Here is a 20,114-nt window from a genome sequence, read left to right as displayed (position 1 = left end):
GGGGGGGGGGGGTGGGGGGGGGGGGGGGTGGGGGGGGGGGGGGGTGGGGGGGGGGGGGGGTGGGGGGGGGGGGGGGTGGGGGGGGGGGGGGGTGGGGGGGGGGGGGGGTGGGGGGGGGGGGGGGTGGGGGGGGGGGGGGGTGGGGGGGGGGGGGGGTGGGGGGGGGGGGGGGTGGGGGGGGGGGGGGGTGGGGGGGGGGGGGGGTGGGGGGGGGGGGGGGTGGGGGGGGGGGGGGGTGGGGGGGGGGGGGGGTGGGGGGGGGGGGGGGTGGGGGGGGGGGGGGGTGGGGGGGGGGGGGGGTGGGGGGGGGGGGGGGTGGGGGGGGGGGGGGGTGGGGGGGGGGGGGGGTGGGGGGGGGGGGGGGTGGGGGGGGGGGGGGGTGGGGGGGGGGGGGGGTGGGGGGGGGGGGGGGTGGGGGGGGGGGGGGGTGGGGGGGGGGGGGGGTGGGGGGGGGGGGGGGTGGGGGGGGGGGGGGGTGGGGGGGGGGGGGGGTGGGGGGGGGGGGGGGTGGGGGGGGGGGGGGGTGGGGGGGGGGGGGGGTGGGGGGGGGGGGGGGTGGGGGGGGGGGGGGGTGGGGGGGGGGGGGGGTGGGGGGGGGGGGGGGTGGGGGGGGGGGGGGGTGGGGGGGGGGGGGGGTGGGGGGGGGGGGGGGTGGGGGGGGGGGGGGGTGGGGGGGGGGGGGGGTGGGGGGGGGGGGGGGTGGGGGGGGGGGGGGGTGGGGGGGGGGGGGGGTGGGGGGGGGGGGGGGTGGGGGGGGGGGGGGGTGGGGGGGGGGGGGGGTGGGGGGGGGGGGGGGTGGGGGGGGGGGGGGGTGGGGGGGGGGGGGGGTGGGGGGGGGGGGGGGTGGGGGGGGGGGGGGGTGGGGGGGGGGGGGGGTGGGGGGGGGGGGGGGTGGGGGGGGGGGGGGGTGGGGGGGGGGGGGGGTGGGGGGGGGGGGGGGTGGGGGGGGGGGGGGGTGGGGGGGGGGGGGGGTGGGGGGGGGGGGGGGTGGGGGGGGGGGGGGGTGGGGGGGGGGGGGGGTGGGGGGGGGGGGGGGTGGGGGGGGGGGGGGGTGGGGGGGGGGGGGGGTGGGGGGGGGGGGGGGTGGGGGGGGGGGGGGGTGGGGGGGGGGGGGGGTGGGGGGGGGGGGGGGTGGGGGGGGGGGGGGGTGGGGGGGGGGGGGGGTGGGGGGGGGGGGGGGTGGGGGGGGGGGGGGGTGGGGGGGGGGGGGGGTGGGGGGGGGGGGGGGTGGGGGGGGGGGGGGGTGGGGGGGGGGGGGGGTGGGGGGGGGGGGGGGTGGGGGGGGGGGGGGGTGGGGGGGGGGGGGGGTGGGGGGGGGGGGGGGTGGGGGGGGGGGGGGGTGGGGGGGGGGGGGGGTGGGGGGGGGGGGGGGTGGGGGGGGGGGGGGGTGGGGGGGGGGGGGGGTGGGGGGGGGGGGGGGTGGGGGGGGGGGGGGGTGGGGGGGGGGGGGGGTGGGGGGGGGGGGGGGTGGGGGGGGGGGGGGGTGGGGGGGGGGGGGGGTGGGGGGGGGGGGGGGTGGGGGGGGGGGGGGGTGGGGGGGGGGGGGGGTGGGGGGGGGGGGGGGTGGGGGGGGGGGGGGGTGGGGGGGGGGGGGGGTGGGGGGGGGGGGGGGTGGGGGGGGGGGGGGGTGGGGGGGGGGGGGGGTGGGGGGGGGGGGGGGTGGGGGGGGGGGGGGGTGGGGGGGGGGGGGGGTGGGGGGGGGGGGGGGTGGGGGGGGGGGGGGGTGGGGGGGGGGGGGGGTGGGGGGGGGGGGGGGTGGGGGGGGGGGGGGGTGGGGGGGGGGGGGGGTGGGGGGGGGGGGGGGTGGGGGGGGGGGGGGGTGGGGGGGGGGGGGGGTGGGGGGGGGGGGGGGTGGGGGGGGGGGGGGGTGGGGGGGGGGGGGGGTGGGGGGGGGGGGGGGTGGGGGGGGGGGGGGGTGGGGGGGGGGGGGGGTGGGGGGGGGGGGGGGTGGGGGGGGGGGGGGGTGGGGGGGGGGGGGGGTGGGGGGGGGGGGGGGTGGGGGGGGGGGGGGGTGGGGGGGGGGGGGGGTGGGGGGGGGGGGGGGTGGGGGGGGGGGGGGGTGGGGGGGGGGGGGGGTGGGGGGGGGGGGGGGTGGGGGGGGGGGGGGGTGGGGGGGGGGGGGGGTGGGGGGGGGGGGGGGTGGGGGGGGGGGGGGGTGGGGGGGGGGGGGGGTGGGGGGGGGGGGGGGTGGGGGGGGGGGGGGGTGGGGGGGGGGGGGGGTGGGGGGGGGGGGGGGTGGGGGGGGGGGGGGGTGGGGGGGGGGGGGGGTGGGGGGGGGGGGGGGTGGGGGGGGGGGGGGGTGGGGGGGGGGGGGGGTGGGGGGGGGGGGGGGTGGGGGGGGGGGGGGGTGGGGGGGGGGGGGGGTGGGGGGGGGGGGGGGTGGGGGGGGGGGGGGGTGGGGGGGGGGGGGGGTGGGGGGGGGGGGGGGTGGGGGGGGGGGGGGGTGGGGGGGGGGGGGGGTGGGGGGGGGGGGGGGTGGGGGGGGGGGGGGGTGGGGGGGGGGGGGGGTGGGGGGGGGGGGGGGTGGGGGGGGGGGGGGGTGGGGGGGGGGGGGGGTGGGGGGGGGGGGGGGTGGGGGGGGGGGGGGGTGGGGGGGGGGGGGGGTGGGGGGGGGGGGGGGTGGGGGGGGGGGGGGGTGGGGGGGGGGGGGGGTGGGGGGGGGGGGGGGTGGGGGGGGGGGGGGGTGGGGGGGGGGGGGGGTGGGGGGGGGGGGGGGTGGGGGGGGGGGGGGGTGGGGGGGGGGGGGGGTGGGGGGGGGGGGGGGTGGGGGGGGGGGGGGGTGGGGGGGGGGGGGGGTGGGGGGGGGGGGGGGTGGGGGGGGGGGGGGGTGGGGGGGGGGGGGGGTGGGGGGGGGGGGGGGTGGGGGGGGGGGGGGGTGGGGGGGGGGGGGGGTGGGGGGGGGGGGGGGTGGGGGGGGGGGGGGGTGGGGGGGGGGGGGGGTGGGGGGGGGGGGGGGTGGGGGGGGGGGGGGGTGGGGGGGGGGGGGGGTGGGGGGGGGGGGGGGTGGGGGGGGGGGGGGGTGGGGGGGGGGGGGGGTGGGGGGGGGGGGGGGTGGGGGGGGGGGGGGGTGGGGGGGGGGGGGGGTGGGGGGGGGGGGGGGTGGGGGGGGGGGGGGGTGGGGGGGGGGGGGGGTGGGGGGGGGGGGGGGTGGGGGGGGGGGGGGGTGGGGGGGGGGGGGGGTGGGGGGGGGGGGGGGTGGGGGGGGGGGGGGGTGGGGGGGGGGGGGGGTGGGGGGGGGGGGGGGTGGGGGGGGGGGGGGGTGGGGGGGGGGGGGGGTGGGGGGGGGGGGGGGTGGGGGGGGGGGGGGGTGGGGGGGGGGGGGGGTGGGGGGGGGGGGGGGTGGGGGGGGGGGGGGGTGGGGGGGGGGGGGGGTGGGGGGGGGGGGGGGTGGGGGGGGGGGGGGGTGGGGGGGGGGGGGGGTGGGGGGGGGGGGGGGTGGGGGGGGGGGGGGGTGGGGGGGGGGGGGGGTGGGGGGGGGGGGGGGTGGGGGGGGGGGGGGGTGGGGGGGGGGGGGGGTGGGGGGGGGGGGGGGTGGGGGGGGGGGGGGGTGGGGGGGGGGGGGGGTGGGGGGGGGGGGGGGTGGGGGGGGGGGGGGGTGGGGGGGGGGGGGGGTGGGGGGGGGGGGGGGTGGGGGGGGGGGGGGGTGGGGGGGGGGGGGGGTGGGGGGGGGGGGGGGTGGGGGGGGGGGGGGGTGGGGGGGGGGGGGGGTGGGGGGGGGGGGGGGTGGGGGGGGGGGGGGGTGGGGGGGGGGGGGGGTGGGGGGGGGGGGGGGTGGGGGGGGGGGGGGGTGGGGGGGGGGGGGGGTGGGGGGGGGGGGGGGTGGGGGGGGGGGGGGGTGGGGGGGGGGGGGGGTGGGGGGGGGGGGGGGTGGGGGGGGGGGGGGGTGGGGGGGGGGGGGGGTGGGGGGGGGGGGGGGTGGGGGGGGGGGGGGGTGGGGGGGGGGGGGGGTGGGGGGGGGGGGGGGTGGGGGGGGGGGGGGGTGGGGGGGGGGGGGGGTGGGGGGGGGGGGGGGTGGGGGGGGGGGGGGGTGGGGGGGGGGGGGGGTGGGGGGGGGGGGGGGTGGGGGGGGGGGGGGGTGGGGGGGGGGGGGGGTGGGGGGGGGGGGGGGTGGGGGGGGGGGGGGGTGGGGGGGGGGGGGGGTGGGGGGGGGGGGGGGTGGGGGGGGGGGGGGGTGGGGGGGGGGGGGGGTGGGGGGGGGGGGGGGTGGGGGGGGGGGGGGGTGGGGGGGGGGGGGGGTGGGGGGGGGGGGGGGTGGGGGGGGGGGGGGGTGGGGGGGGGGGGGGGTGGGGGGGGGGGGGGGTGGGGGGGGGGGGGGGTGGGGGGGGGGGGGGGTGGGGGGGGGGGGGGGTGGGGGGGGGGGGGGGTGGGGGGGGGGGGGGGTGGGGGGGGGGGGGGGTGGGGGGGGGGGGGGGTGGGGGGGGGGGGGGGTGGGGGGGGGGGGGGGTGGGGGGGGGGGGGGGTGGGGGGGGGGGGGGGTGGGGGGGGGGGGGGGTGGGGGGGGGGGGGGGTGGGGGGGGGGGGGGGTGGGGGGGGGGGGGGGTGGGGGGGGGGGGGGGTGGGGGGGGGGGGGGGTGGGGGGGGGGGGGGGTGGGGGGGGGGGGGGGTGGGGGGGGGGGGGGGTGGGGGGGGGGGGGGGTGGGGGGGGGGGGGGGTGGGGGGGGGGGGGGGTGGGGGGGGGGGGGGGTGGGGGGGGGGGGGGGTGGGGGGGGGGGGGGGTGGGGGGGGGGGGGGGTGGGGGGGGGGGGGGGTGGGGGGGGGGGGGGGTGGGGGGGGGGGGGGGTGGGGGGGGGGGGGGGTGGGGGGGGGGGGGGGTGGGGGGGGGGGGGGGTGGGGGGGGGGGGGGGTGGGGGGGGGGGGGGGTGGGGGGGGGGGGGGGTGGGGGGGGGGGGGGGTGGGGGGGGGGGGGGGTGGGGGGGGGGGGGGGTGGGGGGGGGGGGGGGTGGGGGGGGGGGGGGGGGGGGGGGGGGGGGGGTGGGGGGGGGGGGGGGGGGGGGGGGGGGTTTGGGGGGGGGGGGGGGGGGGGGGGGGGGGGGTGTGTGGGGGGGGGGGGGCGGGGGTGGGGGGGGGGGGGGGGGGGGGGTGGGGGGGGGGGCGGGTGGGGGTGGGGGGGGGTGCGTGGGGGGGGGGGGGGGTCTGGGGAATTCAGATTAGCCTGTGCACTCCCACACACGCCAGCTGGGTGACCTTGGGCTAGTCACAGCTTCTCGGAACTCTCTCAGCCCCACCCACCTCACAGGGTGTTTGTTGTGAGGGGGGAAGGGAAAGGAGATTGTCAGCCCCTTTGAGTCTCCTGCAGGAGAGAAAGGGGGGATATCAATCCAAACTCTTCGTCTCTTCTTCTTCTAAGCGCACGGCCTGTCAGCCTTAGCTTCAGAGCGCTAGCCACAAACCACCTCCGGCTTCTCTCTCCAGGCACGGCCTCCCTGCTGTGGCTGCTCTTGCTAATTGGTGATTCTGCTTCAGAAAGCAGGAAGAGAGGTAATTTGCCCCAGGGCAGCAGCCACTCACCAATGTGAATGTGTGTGCGTGCGTGCGCACACACACACACACACACACACACAAAGGCACATGGTCTGCAAACGCTTCTTTGCAGGAGTCAGAGCAGGGCCTTTGCAAAACATTACAATGTCCTTTTGATGCAACTGTATTTAGAAAGGGAAAGAAAGGTTCTTTTCCAGCCAGAGAACTACCGTGTTTCCCCGAATATAAGACAGTGTCTTATATAAGACATATAAGACAGTGTCTTATATTAATTTTTGCTCCCAAAGATGCGCTATGTCTTATTTTCAGGGGATGTCTTATATTTCTGTATTCTGTTCGTCAGGCATGCATCCAAACAAAAACTTTGCTACGTCTTACTTTTGGGGGATGCCTTATATTTCGCACTTCAGCAAAACCTCTACTATGTCTTATTTTCCGGGGATGTCTTATATTCAGGGAAACAGGGTAAGGCACTCAAACATGCTCACCAATAAATGCATCCGTTGTAGGGGAGAGAGGTTGTATGTCACCATATAGCCAAATATTAAAAGATCCACATCAGAGACGTGCACTAGCTATGGCCAGATTGAATGTAATTCCATCGGTTCTGTTACAAGGAAGGTATCAAAAGAAACCAACAGACGAGATAACTTGCTCATGTGAAGGAGGTCAAATAGAAACTTTAGTGCATTCTCCTTTTTTTATTGCCCCAAAAAGGCCTCCGTAAGAAGGAAACGTTGGCATCGAGTGTTGTCAAAGTGTGAGGGGCTATCCATGGTTCTCAACCTTCCTAATGCCGCGACCCTTTAATACAGTTCCTCATGTTGTGGTAACCCCCAACTCTAACATTTATCCATTTTACAGATGTAAAACACTGATGCCGAGAGTCTATGAAAGGGTAATTAGACCCCTAAAGGGGTCACGACCCACAGGTTGAGAACCACTGGGCTAGCGGATGACCAAAAATTTTACTTTCTTTTAAAACAATTCAAATGAAACTTTCTGTGAAATGGTAGCCAAATTTCCCTTTGATGTAATTAACGCTCCGGAAGGAAATAACGGGTATACGACCATTAAACATCAGTGAGAGTCTGATTGATTTTATGTAAAATTATATATTTTAGGCTGCGATTGAATACTCTGATCCTAAAGAAGTTCTTCACATATTGTCTTTGCGGGTGGGGATAATTAATACAACTGAATGAAGATCTCAAAAAGGATATCGAAGAGATAGAAAAACTGCAGAGAAGGGCAACGAAGATGATTGAAGGATTGGAGCACCTTCCTTATGAGGAGAGGCTGCAGCGTTTGGGACTCTTTAGTTTGGAGAGGAGACGTCTGAGGGGGGATATGATTGAAGTCTATAAAATTATGCACGGGGTAGAAAATGTTGACAGAGAGAAATTTTTCTCTCTTTCTCACAAGACTAGAACCAGGGGGCATACATTGAAAATGCTGGGGGGAAGAATTAGGACTAATAAAAGGAAACACTTCTTCACACAACGTGTGATTGGTGTTTGGAATATGCTGCCACAGGAGGTGGTGATGGACACTAACCTGGCTAGCTTTAAAAGGGGCTTGGACAGATTTATGGAGGAGAAGTCGATCTATGGCTACCAATCTTGATCCTCCTTGATCTGAGATGGCAAATGCCTTAGCAGACCAGGTGCTCAGGAGCAGCAGCAGCAGAAGGCCATTGCTTTCACATCCTGCATGTGAGCTCCCAAAGGCACCTGGTGGGCCACTGCGAGTAGCAGAGAGCTGGACTAGATGGATTCTGGTCTGATCCAGCAGGCTAGTTCTTATGTTCTTATGTTCAAGGAGGTTGCACTATGCAGGGGAGCTTGGGAGGTCTGTTGAGCTTGGATCTATAAGAAGGGGAGTCACACACTTCCCACGTTCAGGTCTGAGGGGGTTATAGCAGAGGTGGGATCCAGCAGGTTCTCACCAGTTCCCGAGAGTGGGTTACTAATTATGTGTGTGTGCCGAGAGGGGGTTACTCATTGGGTCTGCTTTTCCTAATTCCATTAGGTCCCAAAATCATAAAGTCCCGTTGTTTCCTATGTGGCTGGTTAGCGAAGGTAGAAAACGGGATAATTCTCCCTGTTGGGCTGTTGTAAAAACATGTTTTAGAAATATGGTCAAGTTCCTTGTTTAAGGAACGTATCCTTCTTTTGATTTCTAGAAACAAAATAAAGTATTTGAAAGTATTAAGTATTTGGCAGGCAGTCAATTAGAGGAGAAGTAGTTGTTTCTGTTGGCAGTAGACGATAGGACTTGCTATAATGAGTTTAAATTATGGACAGAAAGATACCAGCTGGAAATTAGGAACTTTTTTTTACAGTAGGAGTTTTTTACAGTAACAGAGAAATTATTAATGCCCAGCCCCTGGAATGCCTGGCCACGCCCCCGTCGTGCCCCACCCTGCCCCAATGGCGCTACGCCACTTTTTGAATCCCACCACCATGGGAACCTGTTACTAAAATTGTTGGGTCCCACCACTGGGTTATAGGAAAAAATTCTGCAGAGCCAGTTCAAAGTCACTCTTGGCAAGATATAACCCATTACTGACGGGGCCAAGCCAAGCTCTGATGGGTTTAAAAACAGTCTTGCATGCCTCAATCCAAATCAAGAGATGCGATTTAGAAGAAAAACAAGAAGAGTTTGGATTTATACCCCACCTTTCTCTCCAGTAAAGAGACTCAAGGTGGCCTACAAGCTCCTTTCCATTCCTCTCCCCACAACAGACACCTTGGGAGGCAGGTGGGGCTGAGAGAGTTCCCAAGGTCTAGCCCAAGGTCACCCAGCAGCAATGTAGGAGTGTGGAAACACATCTGGTTCACCAGATAAGCCTCTGCCACTCAGGTGGAGGAGCAGGGAAACAAACCCGATTCTCCAGATTAGAGTGCACCTGCTCTTAACCACTACACCATGCTGGATCTCTGTGGCAAACCAACTCTGCTCATCTCTTGCCTTGAAAAATCCCACGGGGTCACCATAAGTCAGCTGTGACTCACTTTCCACCACAATTTACAAAGAGGAGGGATAAACACTGGTGATCCAAGTTCCAGGCCTTCCTGTATCTACTGAGACCTGGAATTCATTTTGCGCAATGGGATCCGCATTAAACCGGGTTGCAGAGGCATGCATGCTATTACTGCAGCTATTACGACAATGCAAGGGACAAGACAAGACAAATGAATGCAAGGCCACCAGAGCAATCCCAGGTTTAGACTTTCGTACTCACCGGACAGACACAGAATTCTCGCTGTACAGCTCCTTCACCGCCTCAATGTCTGCATCCAACTGTGGGTGGCGATACAGGTCCGCCGCACAGGTCCCCTGTGGAAACGTACACAAAACTGCTTCAGGGATACAGAATTCTCACTGGTTACTTATTGACAGGTTCAGTCTGACCTCGGTAGAACAAGACTGGCCAGAAACCAGGCAGCTAACAGCTAAAATTGGAATGCAAGTCCTTAAATGCACAGTTTTCCCTTGAGAAACTATTCTTCATCAGTAGGGAAATGGCAGTCCTAATCCTGGTTTTTTAAGAAGCCCTCCTTGCGGGTGCAACAGCTGACAGCAACAAAGAGAACAGAAACATATTAATTCGAGTCTCTTTGGTGGTGACACTGATCAATTCTGCTGGTTGGTCAACGTCCCTCTCAGCTACGTCCCACTCACAACATCCTTCACCCTCTCCTGCTTCTTTCGCTGGACTCAGACCCCCCTCAGTGAAATACCAGCATGCCAAAGATTAAAGATCATCTTTAATGGTTTCCAAACACCACTCGCCCCTACATTTCAATAATACAAAGGAGATGCATTCAGTCTGGGTTTTAACTGCATGCTCCTTCTGTTGCTTGCCCCAGAACTGCACAGGAAATTTTGCACCTTCCTACCGAGACGCAGCAAGTCAACCCCTGGCTGGTTATGCACTCTGAGGATACCAAGGATCTCACCTGTACCCCGTACAGGAATTCCTCTGATTCATTTTCTCCCTCGGAATCATCATCAGTCCAGTATTGGCCTTTGATGTCCTGAAAGACAAGAAAAGGCCGGGAGGAGGCCGGCAGTCGGCAATGCCACAGAAACATCTGCATAACTGAGTTTTGAAGCTGCTGGTACTCACTTTGGAAAATAAAATATAGCTTTGGATCAGACACGGGCCTTGTTGACTACAGGGAACACAGAACGTTTTCCAAGCAAAGAAAGGGGGGGAAATCCAAACCCAACACGAAAAACAAGCCAGGAGCCAAAACAGTTGAGAATGACTTTCTAACGACTCTCCATCAATATATAGAAAATATATATTTCATTGCAGTGTGCTATATTCTCAACAGTAAAACACGGAATTGTAGGCCCTCTATGAAACACACTGGGCTGTAAATAAAATTGTGTGAATCGACAGTAGTTCTGTGTGCGGGTGGATTGTTTACTGACCTCGGAAGAAGATCCAGTAGGATCGAAACACGTCGGGTCTTTTTTATTATTTATTGTTATTTGTTATTTATTAGATTTAATCGACCGCCCCGCCCCCGGAGTGGAACATTCTGAGATACGGCGTATTTGATCTTTTCAAATGAGGCTTGGTGGTTGATTGAGACATATTTATACATGTTTTTAGATAGCAACAAATATTTTCTATTGACATTTTAACGTCTAACGTTTTATTGTCAAGACAGCACAGTGCAATAAAATAGATATGTAATATGTATTAATGGATAGGCTTCTCAACCTTTTTGGTTCCCAGCACAAAAGATTTTCCCCAGTTCACTCTGACCTGATTCAACAGCCCTCCATTTGAAAGGTGAGCGTGTGCAGAGGCTGCTACGGTTAAGAAGTCCTGAGTTTATTTATTAAAACATTTATATCCCATTTTTCCTGAAGGTTCAAGGCGGCTTGCAATATTATTTTTTAAATAATAATAAGCCTTTATTTGGCATAACAATAATCATAACACAATAAAAATAAACTGAGATAAAAGGTACACAAATACAAAGGTTTAAGATAGAATATAAATTATTGATTGTGCATCCCCTCCAGTAAAAATCGTGCTACCAATTCACAAGTTTCATTGTCAGAATTGTCCAGAAGGAAAGGAAGTCTACCTGATTCTCCCATTTCACTAGGTATCCTAGAAAGAATATTGGAATATTTTGATCTGATATTAGCAGATTTAGGGCAGCAAAGCCGTTGATGTGCCAATGTTTCAATTTGTTGTTCACCACAAGAGCATACCTTTTTGCTCATTTCCAAGTTGTTATATCTACCACGCAATAAAGCGGAGGGGAAAACATTGAAGCGAGCAAGTGTGAGGGCTCTTCTCTGCATTGGATTAGTCAAAAAATACAAATAGGGAGCCATCCTGTTTTGATAGAGGGGTATTGAAAGATGTAAGGGTGAACAAGTTTTCATAGCAGCCCTCAATAAATTAATCCATTCGCTTTCCAACAATTCTTGTTTTAACGAGTTGGAGGATTCTGAACTAGATAGCCGGAAAAGCGAGTCGAGAGATATACCAAGTGATTCAATCTTTCTTTCGATCAGAGAGAACCATGGATTAGCCTGAGTATCAGACAAAAGTAGGTGAGTCAGCGAGTGCTCATCATGCGAGAAATGCAGGCGAAGCCAAAATTTAAAGCAATATGATTATTATTATTGTAGATTTCACAGCTGCCAGATCTTTAGCTGGTTGTTGGCCTTCATTACAATTTGAGCCTCATCCATTATTATTATTATTATTATTATTATTATTATTATTATTATTATTATTATTATTATTATTATTATTAAATCATCATCATCATCAATATTATCATTATTATCATTATTATACACATACCAACACAGCACAAGTGTCTGGAATTCATCTCTGAATATCGGGTCCTTCCCAAGGACTAAGGATATTAGAGGTATTTGCGTAGAATGTGTGCAGTTCCTAAAATTTTATTATTGTTGTTGTTGTTATTGATATTGTTGTTGTTCTTCTTATTATTATTATTTAGTTTTGTATACCGCCCTCCCCCAAAGGTCTCTGGGCGGTTAACTTCATATAAGTAGAGCACAATTTAAAACATCAATAATTTAAAGTAGAAACTTACGGCTCTATTAGAATTAAAACAACAACAACAAAAACCATTAAACACAGTGTTCCAAAATACAGTTCCTTGAGTCCAGTCGCTAAAACCTCCCCCCGGAGTGGGGCAGTAGGTCCCTCAGATGTTATGGGGACCACCAGAAGGGGGACTACTATCTTAACTAACTAATAGTTCAGATGCCCACGGCAACAACCAAAGATAGATAGTAAACTCCAAATCCGTCTCCACTTAAAAGATGCCTGCTCAAACCAACTGGCAGAGATACGCAGGGTTTCTTGCAGGTCTCCAGCAAGGCCCCCCCGAGAACAAGTCTGATTGTTTTTTCTTTTTCTTTTCTTTCAACTTTTAAAAAGAAATGATGCGCATTTATGGTATTAAAAGACAAAATATGTTGATATTGCACAATACCAGACATCTACTTCATGCATTGCTGAGTTCCTAACCTTTTTCAGTGTTGTCCACTGGCTCCCACAGAACTCCGGAAAAAAACGCTCATTTAAGTTCTTACACCGACCCACGGTATGTCAAAACCGTGATGGGGAAAGTCGGGATGGGGAAGGGATAACTGTATGGTGGTTATTCCCCATTTCCTGACAATGCCCGTCAAATCCATCTCTTGGCTTGGGACGTCTGGAGCCGGGTAGTGTGCACACGAGCATCACCGTTGCCCCCCAGACAAAGGCAGCATCTCCGAATCTCCTAGCTGATTGTCCCTCCAAGGGCCCCCCCCCCCCCCCCGGCCGGCCACTCTGTACTTACCATTTGCTTTGTGGATTCACAGCTGCTCCTTCTCCAGGGCTAGGCCAAGCCACTCCATGCTACCTGCCGGCCAGACGGGAGCAGCAAGACAGACATCCAGGCAGCGGAAGGGCCTCAATGTCAGGGTGGGGTTTCAGTTCAGGGAGTATGTTCTTCCGTCGCCCTGGCAACCGAGTCACTGTCCTCTAGACGGCTGAGAGCATCGCGGGGGTGACGTCAGCGCCCTGTACCGGCCTGCTCATTGGCCATCGGGAACGCTGCCTGCCGAAAAGGGAAACCCAAGACACTTTTTGGCATCTCCATTCAAACAGATAGTAAACACAGCACCGGAGAAGGAAGCGCAAACCCGGCAAACGGCGGGAGAATCATTCCTCCGCTGGTGCACACCTCGAGTGAGCGAACTCCACAGCCAAAATACCTCCAATTGCAATCAAAAGCAAGTGACTGTCACACACCCAGATCTCTATGGTTGCCCAACTCCGGGGGGGGGGGGGAGGGGAGGGGGCAGAGTTATCCTTGAATTAAAACAGATCTCCAGACAGCAAGGATCACTTCTGGACAAAACAGTTATCTGGAGAAAAATCTGGAGGGCAGACACTGTAGTATATCATAGATCCTAGGTAAAATCCCTCCCCAAATTCCCCCCTCCACTGACACCACCCCCAAAACTCCAGGCTGGAGTTAACAAACCTACATACCGTGTTTCCCCGAATATAAGACAGTGTCTTATATTAATTTTTGCTCCCAAAGATGCGCTATGTCTTATTTTCAGGGGATGTCTTATATTTCTGTATTCTGTTTGTCAGACATGCTTCCAAACAAAAACTTTGCTACGTCTTACTTTTGGGGGATGCCTTATATTTCGCACTTCAGCAAAACCTCTACTACGCCTTATTTTCCGGGGATGTCTTATATTCGGGGAAACAGGGTAAATGCAAACCTTTTTTAAGTTGGGGGAATAGGACAAGAATGTCTTGCAGACAAGTGGGTTGAGTGACAATCAACTATGGCTTATGTTATTTTGATTAGTCCCTCCCACACACACACTGTTTAATTAGGAGCCGCGTGGCGTAGTGGTTCAGTGCTTGCACTGCCACTCACACGGTCGGGAGTTCGAGCCCCCAGTGGGTCAGATATCCTGGTAGCTGGTTCACGGTCAACTCAGCCATCCGTCCATTTCTTGGTTGGTAAATGAGTACCTAGCACCTAGCTAGGGGGTAAAGAATAGCCGGGGAGAGCAATGGCAAACTACCCCACAAAAACGGCTTGCCTATAAAACCACTGCTTGCAGTGGTACCCCAGGGTCGAACACGACTGAAGGGGAAACTTTACCTTTTTATTGTTTAATTATTCATCCTGGCCTTTTGGGTTTGAGATTTCCTTCTAAAGCATGAACTGTTTTAAGTCTCGGGAATCCGTACGGCCAAAAGGGAGGACTGCCAATAAAGAGATTCTAACATTTCGAGACATAAACTGGACCTATCAAAGAGGAGTTATGAAATGAAGAAAATGGAAATGCTATTTTAAAAAATCAAATATAGATATATTTCAGCACAGTGCAGGTTCTTTAAGAATCACTTGGGGGGTGTAAACAAACAAACCAAGAAGTCAGCAGCTGCATTGCTCCACAACAAAACCCAAAAACCAGAAGTCAAATCCCAAATACAGCAACTCTCAAAACTTCACAGAGGCCCCTTCCGCACCTGCAGAATAATGCACATTCAATCCACTTTCACAAGTGTTCGCAAGTGGATGTTGCTATTTTGCACAGTAAAACCCAGCTTCAAAGTGCATTGAAAGTGGATTGAAAGCGCATTATTCTGCAGGTGCGGAAGGGGCCAAAAGCAAAGTATTTTACTGCCACAGTCAACAAACTTTTTTTTTGCTAGGGAAAAAATAGGTGTGAAAACACCCTAGGACAGTGGTGGCGAACCTTTGGGCACTCCAGATGTTGTGGACTACAATTCCCATCAGCCCCTTCCAGCATGGCCAATTGGCTGATGGGAATTGTAGTCCATAACATCTGGAGTGCCAAAGGTTTACCACCACAGCCCTAGGACATCATTGTGACAAATGAACCAACACCCAAATGCCAGGAAAAGCATGGGTGTATTTACAGCAGCACAGCCAACAAATATGGGTACATTCAGACTTAAGTCTAAAGAGGGCTTGCTCAAGATGTTTTCCCCTGAGAAGGAGCTCAGACCCCTTGCCCTCACAGTATAGGCATATTTAACCTGTCAAACACCGCTTTCGGTTACCCACAGTGCAGCCCTCCAAATCTACAGGTGAACTGCCCACATTTTTAAAAATCTGCTCATTAGTTCTTTTTTCCCCCCAAAAGGAAATTCATTTCTAAAAGCTGCCAAACCGCTTTGAAGACGGGGATGGGGTGGTGATGTCACAAGCACCAGCCAGTCAGCACTGTGTACAGCCAGTTTCTTCTGCAAACAGGCAGTTTCTGTTGCAAACTGGCGGACCCAGCTTTCACTGAGCTTAACCTGGGCAAAGAACCGCTCTTCTATATACAATCCTGTAAACTGCACTCCACAGCAGCACAAGGGAAATCTGAACACACCCCGAAATTTGCCAATCATCCATAAAAGACTTGCACGGGTTTCTCCACCCTTTCAAATTTGCCTCGTTGTTCTTTGAGAATTTGGCCAAAGGAGGAAATCTCTCAGCAGATTAGCAAAGCTAAAGATCTCATTTTGTAGCCAAGGAATTCATTCATGGCTCGCGATAAACACTGTCAGCAGTCAAGCCCTGGTTAGAACAATCCCCACCATCTTGTAGCAGACCACAGATTCCATAGATTTGTATGGGATTCGTACGGCGTTGCCCCAAAACATCCTGAGGACAAAATAAATAACAGCCATCGGAAACTGACATGTAGTGTAGTTAAACAGCAGAGTAAACTAGAGCCCTACTTGGGAGCAGAACAAGAAGGGATCCAGACAGGGAGTCCCTTTCCACCTTAAATCTAGAAAACCCCACAATTGGAAAGCAAAGTTGTTCCTCGTGAGGAATCATCACACATGACTCACGTGAATCCAGCACATTCATCTCTGTGTGTGATCAGCTCCGTCCTGGAACGGCGCCTGGAATCTAAGTATTTTGCTTACACAATCGAGACACGGGCAGATGTCACACAAAAACGAAGCCCAAAAACTGTTCGTGACAAATGAGTTTGAAGTCCTCAGCCCCGCTACGCTCCTGCCTCCTTCTCACCGTACACAGGAGAGATTGGAAACTTCCTGCTTCGAGGAGTCTTCAATCTCTTCAACGATCCCAGTTCAAGAGTTACCGCAAACAGGGTTTTGCGCACAGACTGGGATACCGAAAGCATAACTTCTTGCGGTTCAAATCAGAACAGGGACTGAAGCTCTCCCATTATTACAATTGATTTCCAATCTACAAATATCAATTCCATTGGGGAAAATAGCTGCTTTGGAAGATGGATTGCATTATAACACCCTGAGGTGCCTGCCCGACCCAGGTTGGATCCCCCAAAATCTCCAGGAACTTTCGAACACAGAGCTAGTAACCCTAAATCAGCAGGTGAACTGGTTGAGCGGCGTGGTGTAGTGGTTGAGAGCAAGTGCACTCTAATCCGGAGAACAGGGTTTGAGTCCCCGCTCTGCCACTTGAGCTGTGGAGGCTTGTCTGGGGAACCAGGTTAGCTTGTGCGCCCCAACACGTGCCAGCTGGGCAGCGGTGGGATTCAGCCGGTTCGCACCGCTTCGGCAGAACCGGTGGTTAAAATGGTGCTTGCAAGCAACCGGTGGTTAAGTTATTTGAATCCCACCACCGGAACCGGTTGTTACATTATTTGAGTCCCACCACTGCAACTGGGTGACCAGTTCTTCACAGCTCTCTCAGCCCCACCCACCTCACAGGGTGTTTGTTGTGGGAAGAGGAAGGGAAAGGAGTTTGTAAGCCCCTTGGAGTCTCCTAACAGGAGAGGAAGGGGGGATATAAATCCCACTCTTCTTCAAAAAAAATGACCACCTGCCAGCAGCTGTACATCAAATTAGAATTAAAGGACAGGATCACAAAGATCTCTCTGCTCACCCGAGGATCCCGAGCATGTGTTGCAAAAAGGAAGCGAAGGAGGAAAACTCTCAGCCTCACCGGGGCCAAGGGAAAAGCTGTGAACGATCAAGGCCGTGTTATTGATGCATAACCGTACAGGAAGCAACTCTCAGTTCATGCAGAGAGAAAAGCTGGTTGAGCTGAGCAGCGGAAGGTGGCGAAGAGAGTTTACACACACAAAGAGATTTCCAGGGATCAGCTCCTTAAGATTTCATTCCTCCTCCAGAGTGGAGAGACGGAGACCAGAACCGTTGCCCGGTGACGTCAAATGCCTGTTCGTGGAACAATGGCAAGGAAGGCGGTTCTGCCCTTTTGGAAAACCCCACTCGGCTCTCTTCCTCCCCCCAATTTACACCTCTGTAGGGCAGGGAAGGCCAGTGAAATGACAGCAAGACCCTACAACAGTCAATCTTAGACAAAGCCCATTCAGGGGTCATAGATAGATCAATCTGAAGCAAGCCCACCTCCGCATTCTCTGTACAGAAGCATCCCAAGAAGAAGATGATGATGAAGATGATGGTGAAGATGATTTTAGATTCATATTCCACCTTTCTCTCCTGTAAGGAGACTCAAGGTGGCTTATAAGCTCCTTTCCCTTCCCCCCTCCCCACAACAAACACCCTATGAGATGGGTGGGGCTGAGAGAACTCCAAAGAACAGTGACTAGCCCAAGGGTCAGCCAGCTGGCATGTGTTGGAGTGCACACACTAATCTAGTTCCCCAGATAAGCCTCCACAGCTCAAGTGGCAGAGCGGGGAATCAAACCTGGTTCTCCAGATTAGAGTGCACCTGCTCTTAAGCACTACACCACGCCGGCTCTAAGATCCCCTACGCCTAAGCTGCTCTTTATTTATTTGTGAGGGAGGTGGGGCTGAGAGAGTTCAGAGAGAACTGTGACCGGCCCAAAGTCCCCCAGCAGGAATGCAGGAGTGAGGAAACACATCTGGTTCACCAGATAAGCCTCTGCCACTCAGGTGGAGGAGTGGGGAATCAAACCCGGATCTCCAGATTAGAATCCACCTGCTTTTAACCACCACACCACACAGGATACACCCTGGCATGCAGGCGCTACATCCTAGCTCAGGGGTCTGCAACCTGCGGCTCTCCGGATGTTCATGGACTACAAATCCCATCAGCCCCTTCCAGCATGGCCAATTGGGGCTGATGGGATTTGTAGTCCATGAACATCCGGAGAGCCGCAGGTTGCAGACCCCTGCCCTAGCTGTATCTTGGGAGGCCACACTTCATGTGGATTAGTCACCCTTTGGATACTCTTTGGTTCAATACAGTCTCCAGTTTATTTTATTTATTATTTAGGCTTATATACCGCCCTATCCCAAAAGGGCTCAGTTCCCAAACATTCAAAAGCGAAGGTTCTGATGGATCAAAAAAGGCCATGAAAACGCATGTAAAAAAACCCACACAGATGGAAATAATCCCATCCAATGTTGACTCCCTTTTCAAAAAGAAATACTCAGGGCCAAATGGGAATCAAGGACCTCCACGGCATCTTGTGGGCCGCACAACATATAAAACCCAGGCGTGGCCAGAGGTACGAGGTGAAGGGCTCTCCCCCCCACCTCGCCCCGGCCGCCAACCCACGGCTCTCAGCCTGTGACCACTGAGCCAGCCAGCCGCCAGCCCAAAAACCTGCACAGTGTTAGGTTTTGTGCGTTTTCAAATGTCATCCTTTGAGTGGCTGCCCCCAAGGAAGAACCCCCACATTTCACTCAGCACAAGGGGCCAAATATGGGGACGGGGGACCCCTAAGAAATATAAAGCAACTGGGGACAGAGGGCGATGGAAAGTCCAAGCGGGCCGGTCCAAAGTGCCTATAGACATCATCTCCACCAAGTCGGCTGCCCTCCTCCGGCTAGGCATGTTTTCTCCTGGCCACAGGGGTGCCAACCTCCAGGTGGGGCCCAGAGACATCCCAGCATCCCACCGGCCTCTAGACAACAGAGACCTCTCCCCTTGGAGAAAATGGCAGCCGTGGCCGGTGGCCTCTGTGGCATCCCAGCACCCCTCCCCTCCCCAAAAGATGCCCTCCCCCGGAACATCTGCAGGTATTTCCCAGCCCTACTGCTGAGCAACCTGCAGAAAGGGAGGGAGCGGGCATCCCGACGAGGATGCAGGCATCGGGACCCACCTGGCCCGGGCAGCCCTGCCTCTCTTCCTCCTCTTCCTCCTCCTCCCTCCGCCGGCCCCGATTCAGACTTACGGCACTCGCCTCGGCCGCTGGGGAGAGCCTGGCCAGGATGGCGCGCCGGGAGGGCAGCGATGCCCGCCGGGGCTGCAGACAAAAGGCTCCCGGGAGGGCTTTGTTGTGCTCAGAACCGAGCACGGCGGCGGCCCAGATGCTCCCCTCGCCCATGCTCAGTGCGGCTCCGGGCTGGCATCATGTGACTCTCGGCGGCTGCCTGCACGGCGAGCGAGAGCGGCTGCCGGGCGGAGGACGCGCGCGCCCAAGAGGAAGCGCGCGCACGCCCCGCGCGTGCAAAGCCGGGCGAGCGCGTCCCCGGGCCCGATGCAAAAATGCGCGAGCCGAGCCCGCCTCACGCCTTTGCATTAGCGCGAGATATGTCCACGGCACCAAACTGTGCAAGCTTGCAGGCTGGACAGAGGTCCGCCTCACGCCTTTGCATTAGAACAAGATATGTCCACGGCACCCAACTGTGCAAGCTTGCAGGCTAGACAGAGGTCCGCCTCATGCCTTTGCATTAGAGTAAGATATGTCCACGGCACCAAACTGTGCAAGCTTGCAGGCTAGACAGAGGTCCGCCTCACGCCTTTGCATTAGAGCAAGATATGTTCACGGCACCAAACTGTGCAAGCTTGCAGGCTAGATAGAGGTCCACCTCACGCTTTTGCATTAGCGCAAGATATGTTCACCGCACCAAACTGGGCAAGCTTGCGGGCTAGACAGAGGTCCGCCTCACGCCTTTGCATTAGCACGAGATATGTTCACCGCACCAAACTGTGCAAGCTTGCAGGCTAGACAGAGGTCCGCCTAACGCCTTTGCATTAGCACGAGATATGTTCACGGCACCAAACTGTGCAAGCTTGCAGGCTAGACAGAGGTCTTGCCAGCTGCACGGAGATCCTCGTCCAGTTTCCAACGCGCCTTTTGCATTAGCACGAAATACGGTCGGCGCCAGCTTTGCTGGCTAGACCGAGGTCTTTGTCAGGTTTCCAACGCTGGGTGAGGAAATTGCTGGAGCTTCAGGGTGGGTGGGTGGAGGATTTGGAGTGGGGAGGCGATTCAGTGGGGTTTGAGGGCCCCCGCCAGAGCAGCCCAGGGGAGAGATGAGGTTACCAATTGCAAGGGGTGGTTTGGAGATTTGGAATTCCAACTGATCACCATGCCAGATAATAAAGATCATTTCCCCTGGAGAAAACGGAGGCATTAAAGCCCACAGAGGTCTTTCCCCTCTCCAAACTAGACTCCCCGGGTTCCATCTCCCCAAATCTCCAGAAATTTGCCAACCTGGAGTTGGCAACCCTGAAGGTAAATAATTTGTAATTGATATCCAGTTCTGCTTGCAAGCTGGAGATCCTAAGACGCAAATGGTCTAAAATGTTAAAACATGGACGTTTGGAAGGCAGGGCACTCTCATGCCATGATCTTAAGGGCTTAGCTTGCGCGTTAGATCAAACCTTCAGGATATGCCCCGA

General features: G+C 59.1%; 1 protein-coding gene across 1 annotated transcript in view; it reads right to left on the bottom strand.

Moving 5' to 3' along the window:
* Positions 1 to 18,845, bottom strand: part of PARP6 (poly(ADP-ribose) polymerase family member 6) — a 39,626-nt gene extending 20,781 nt beyond the window's left edge. The window contains exons 1-5 of the mRNA XM_048482048.1: positions 18,661 to 18,845; positions 12,345 to 12,605; positions 9,447 to 9,524; positions 8,729 to 8,823; positions 8,569 to 8,644 (exon numbers count right to left, since the gene is read on the bottom strand). Coding sequence (XP_048338005.1) covers positions 8,569 to 8,644; positions 8,729 to 8,823; positions 9,447 to 9,524; positions 12,345 to 12,347 — 252 coding nt within the window. The 5' untranslated portion in view covers positions 12,348 to 12,605; positions 18,661 to 18,845. The remainder of the gene's footprint in view (positions 1 to 8,568; positions 8,645 to 8,728; positions 8,824 to 9,446; positions 9,525 to 12,344; positions 12,606 to 18,660) is intronic.
* Positions 18,846 to 20,114: the final 1,269 nt, after the last annotated feature.

The sequence above is a fragment of the Sphaerodactylus townsendi genome, linkage group LG17 (genome assembly GCF_021028975.2).
Source record: "Sphaerodactylus townsendi isolate TG3544 linkage group LG17, MPM_Stown_v2.3, whole genome shotgun sequence".
NCBI classification, from domain to species: domain Eukaryota; kingdom Metazoa; phylum Chordata; class Lepidosauria; order Squamata; family Sphaerodactylidae; genus Sphaerodactylus; species Sphaerodactylus townsendi.
Note: the sequence above shows the minus strand (reverse complement) of the source record. Positions and strands in the feature narration are given on the sequence as shown.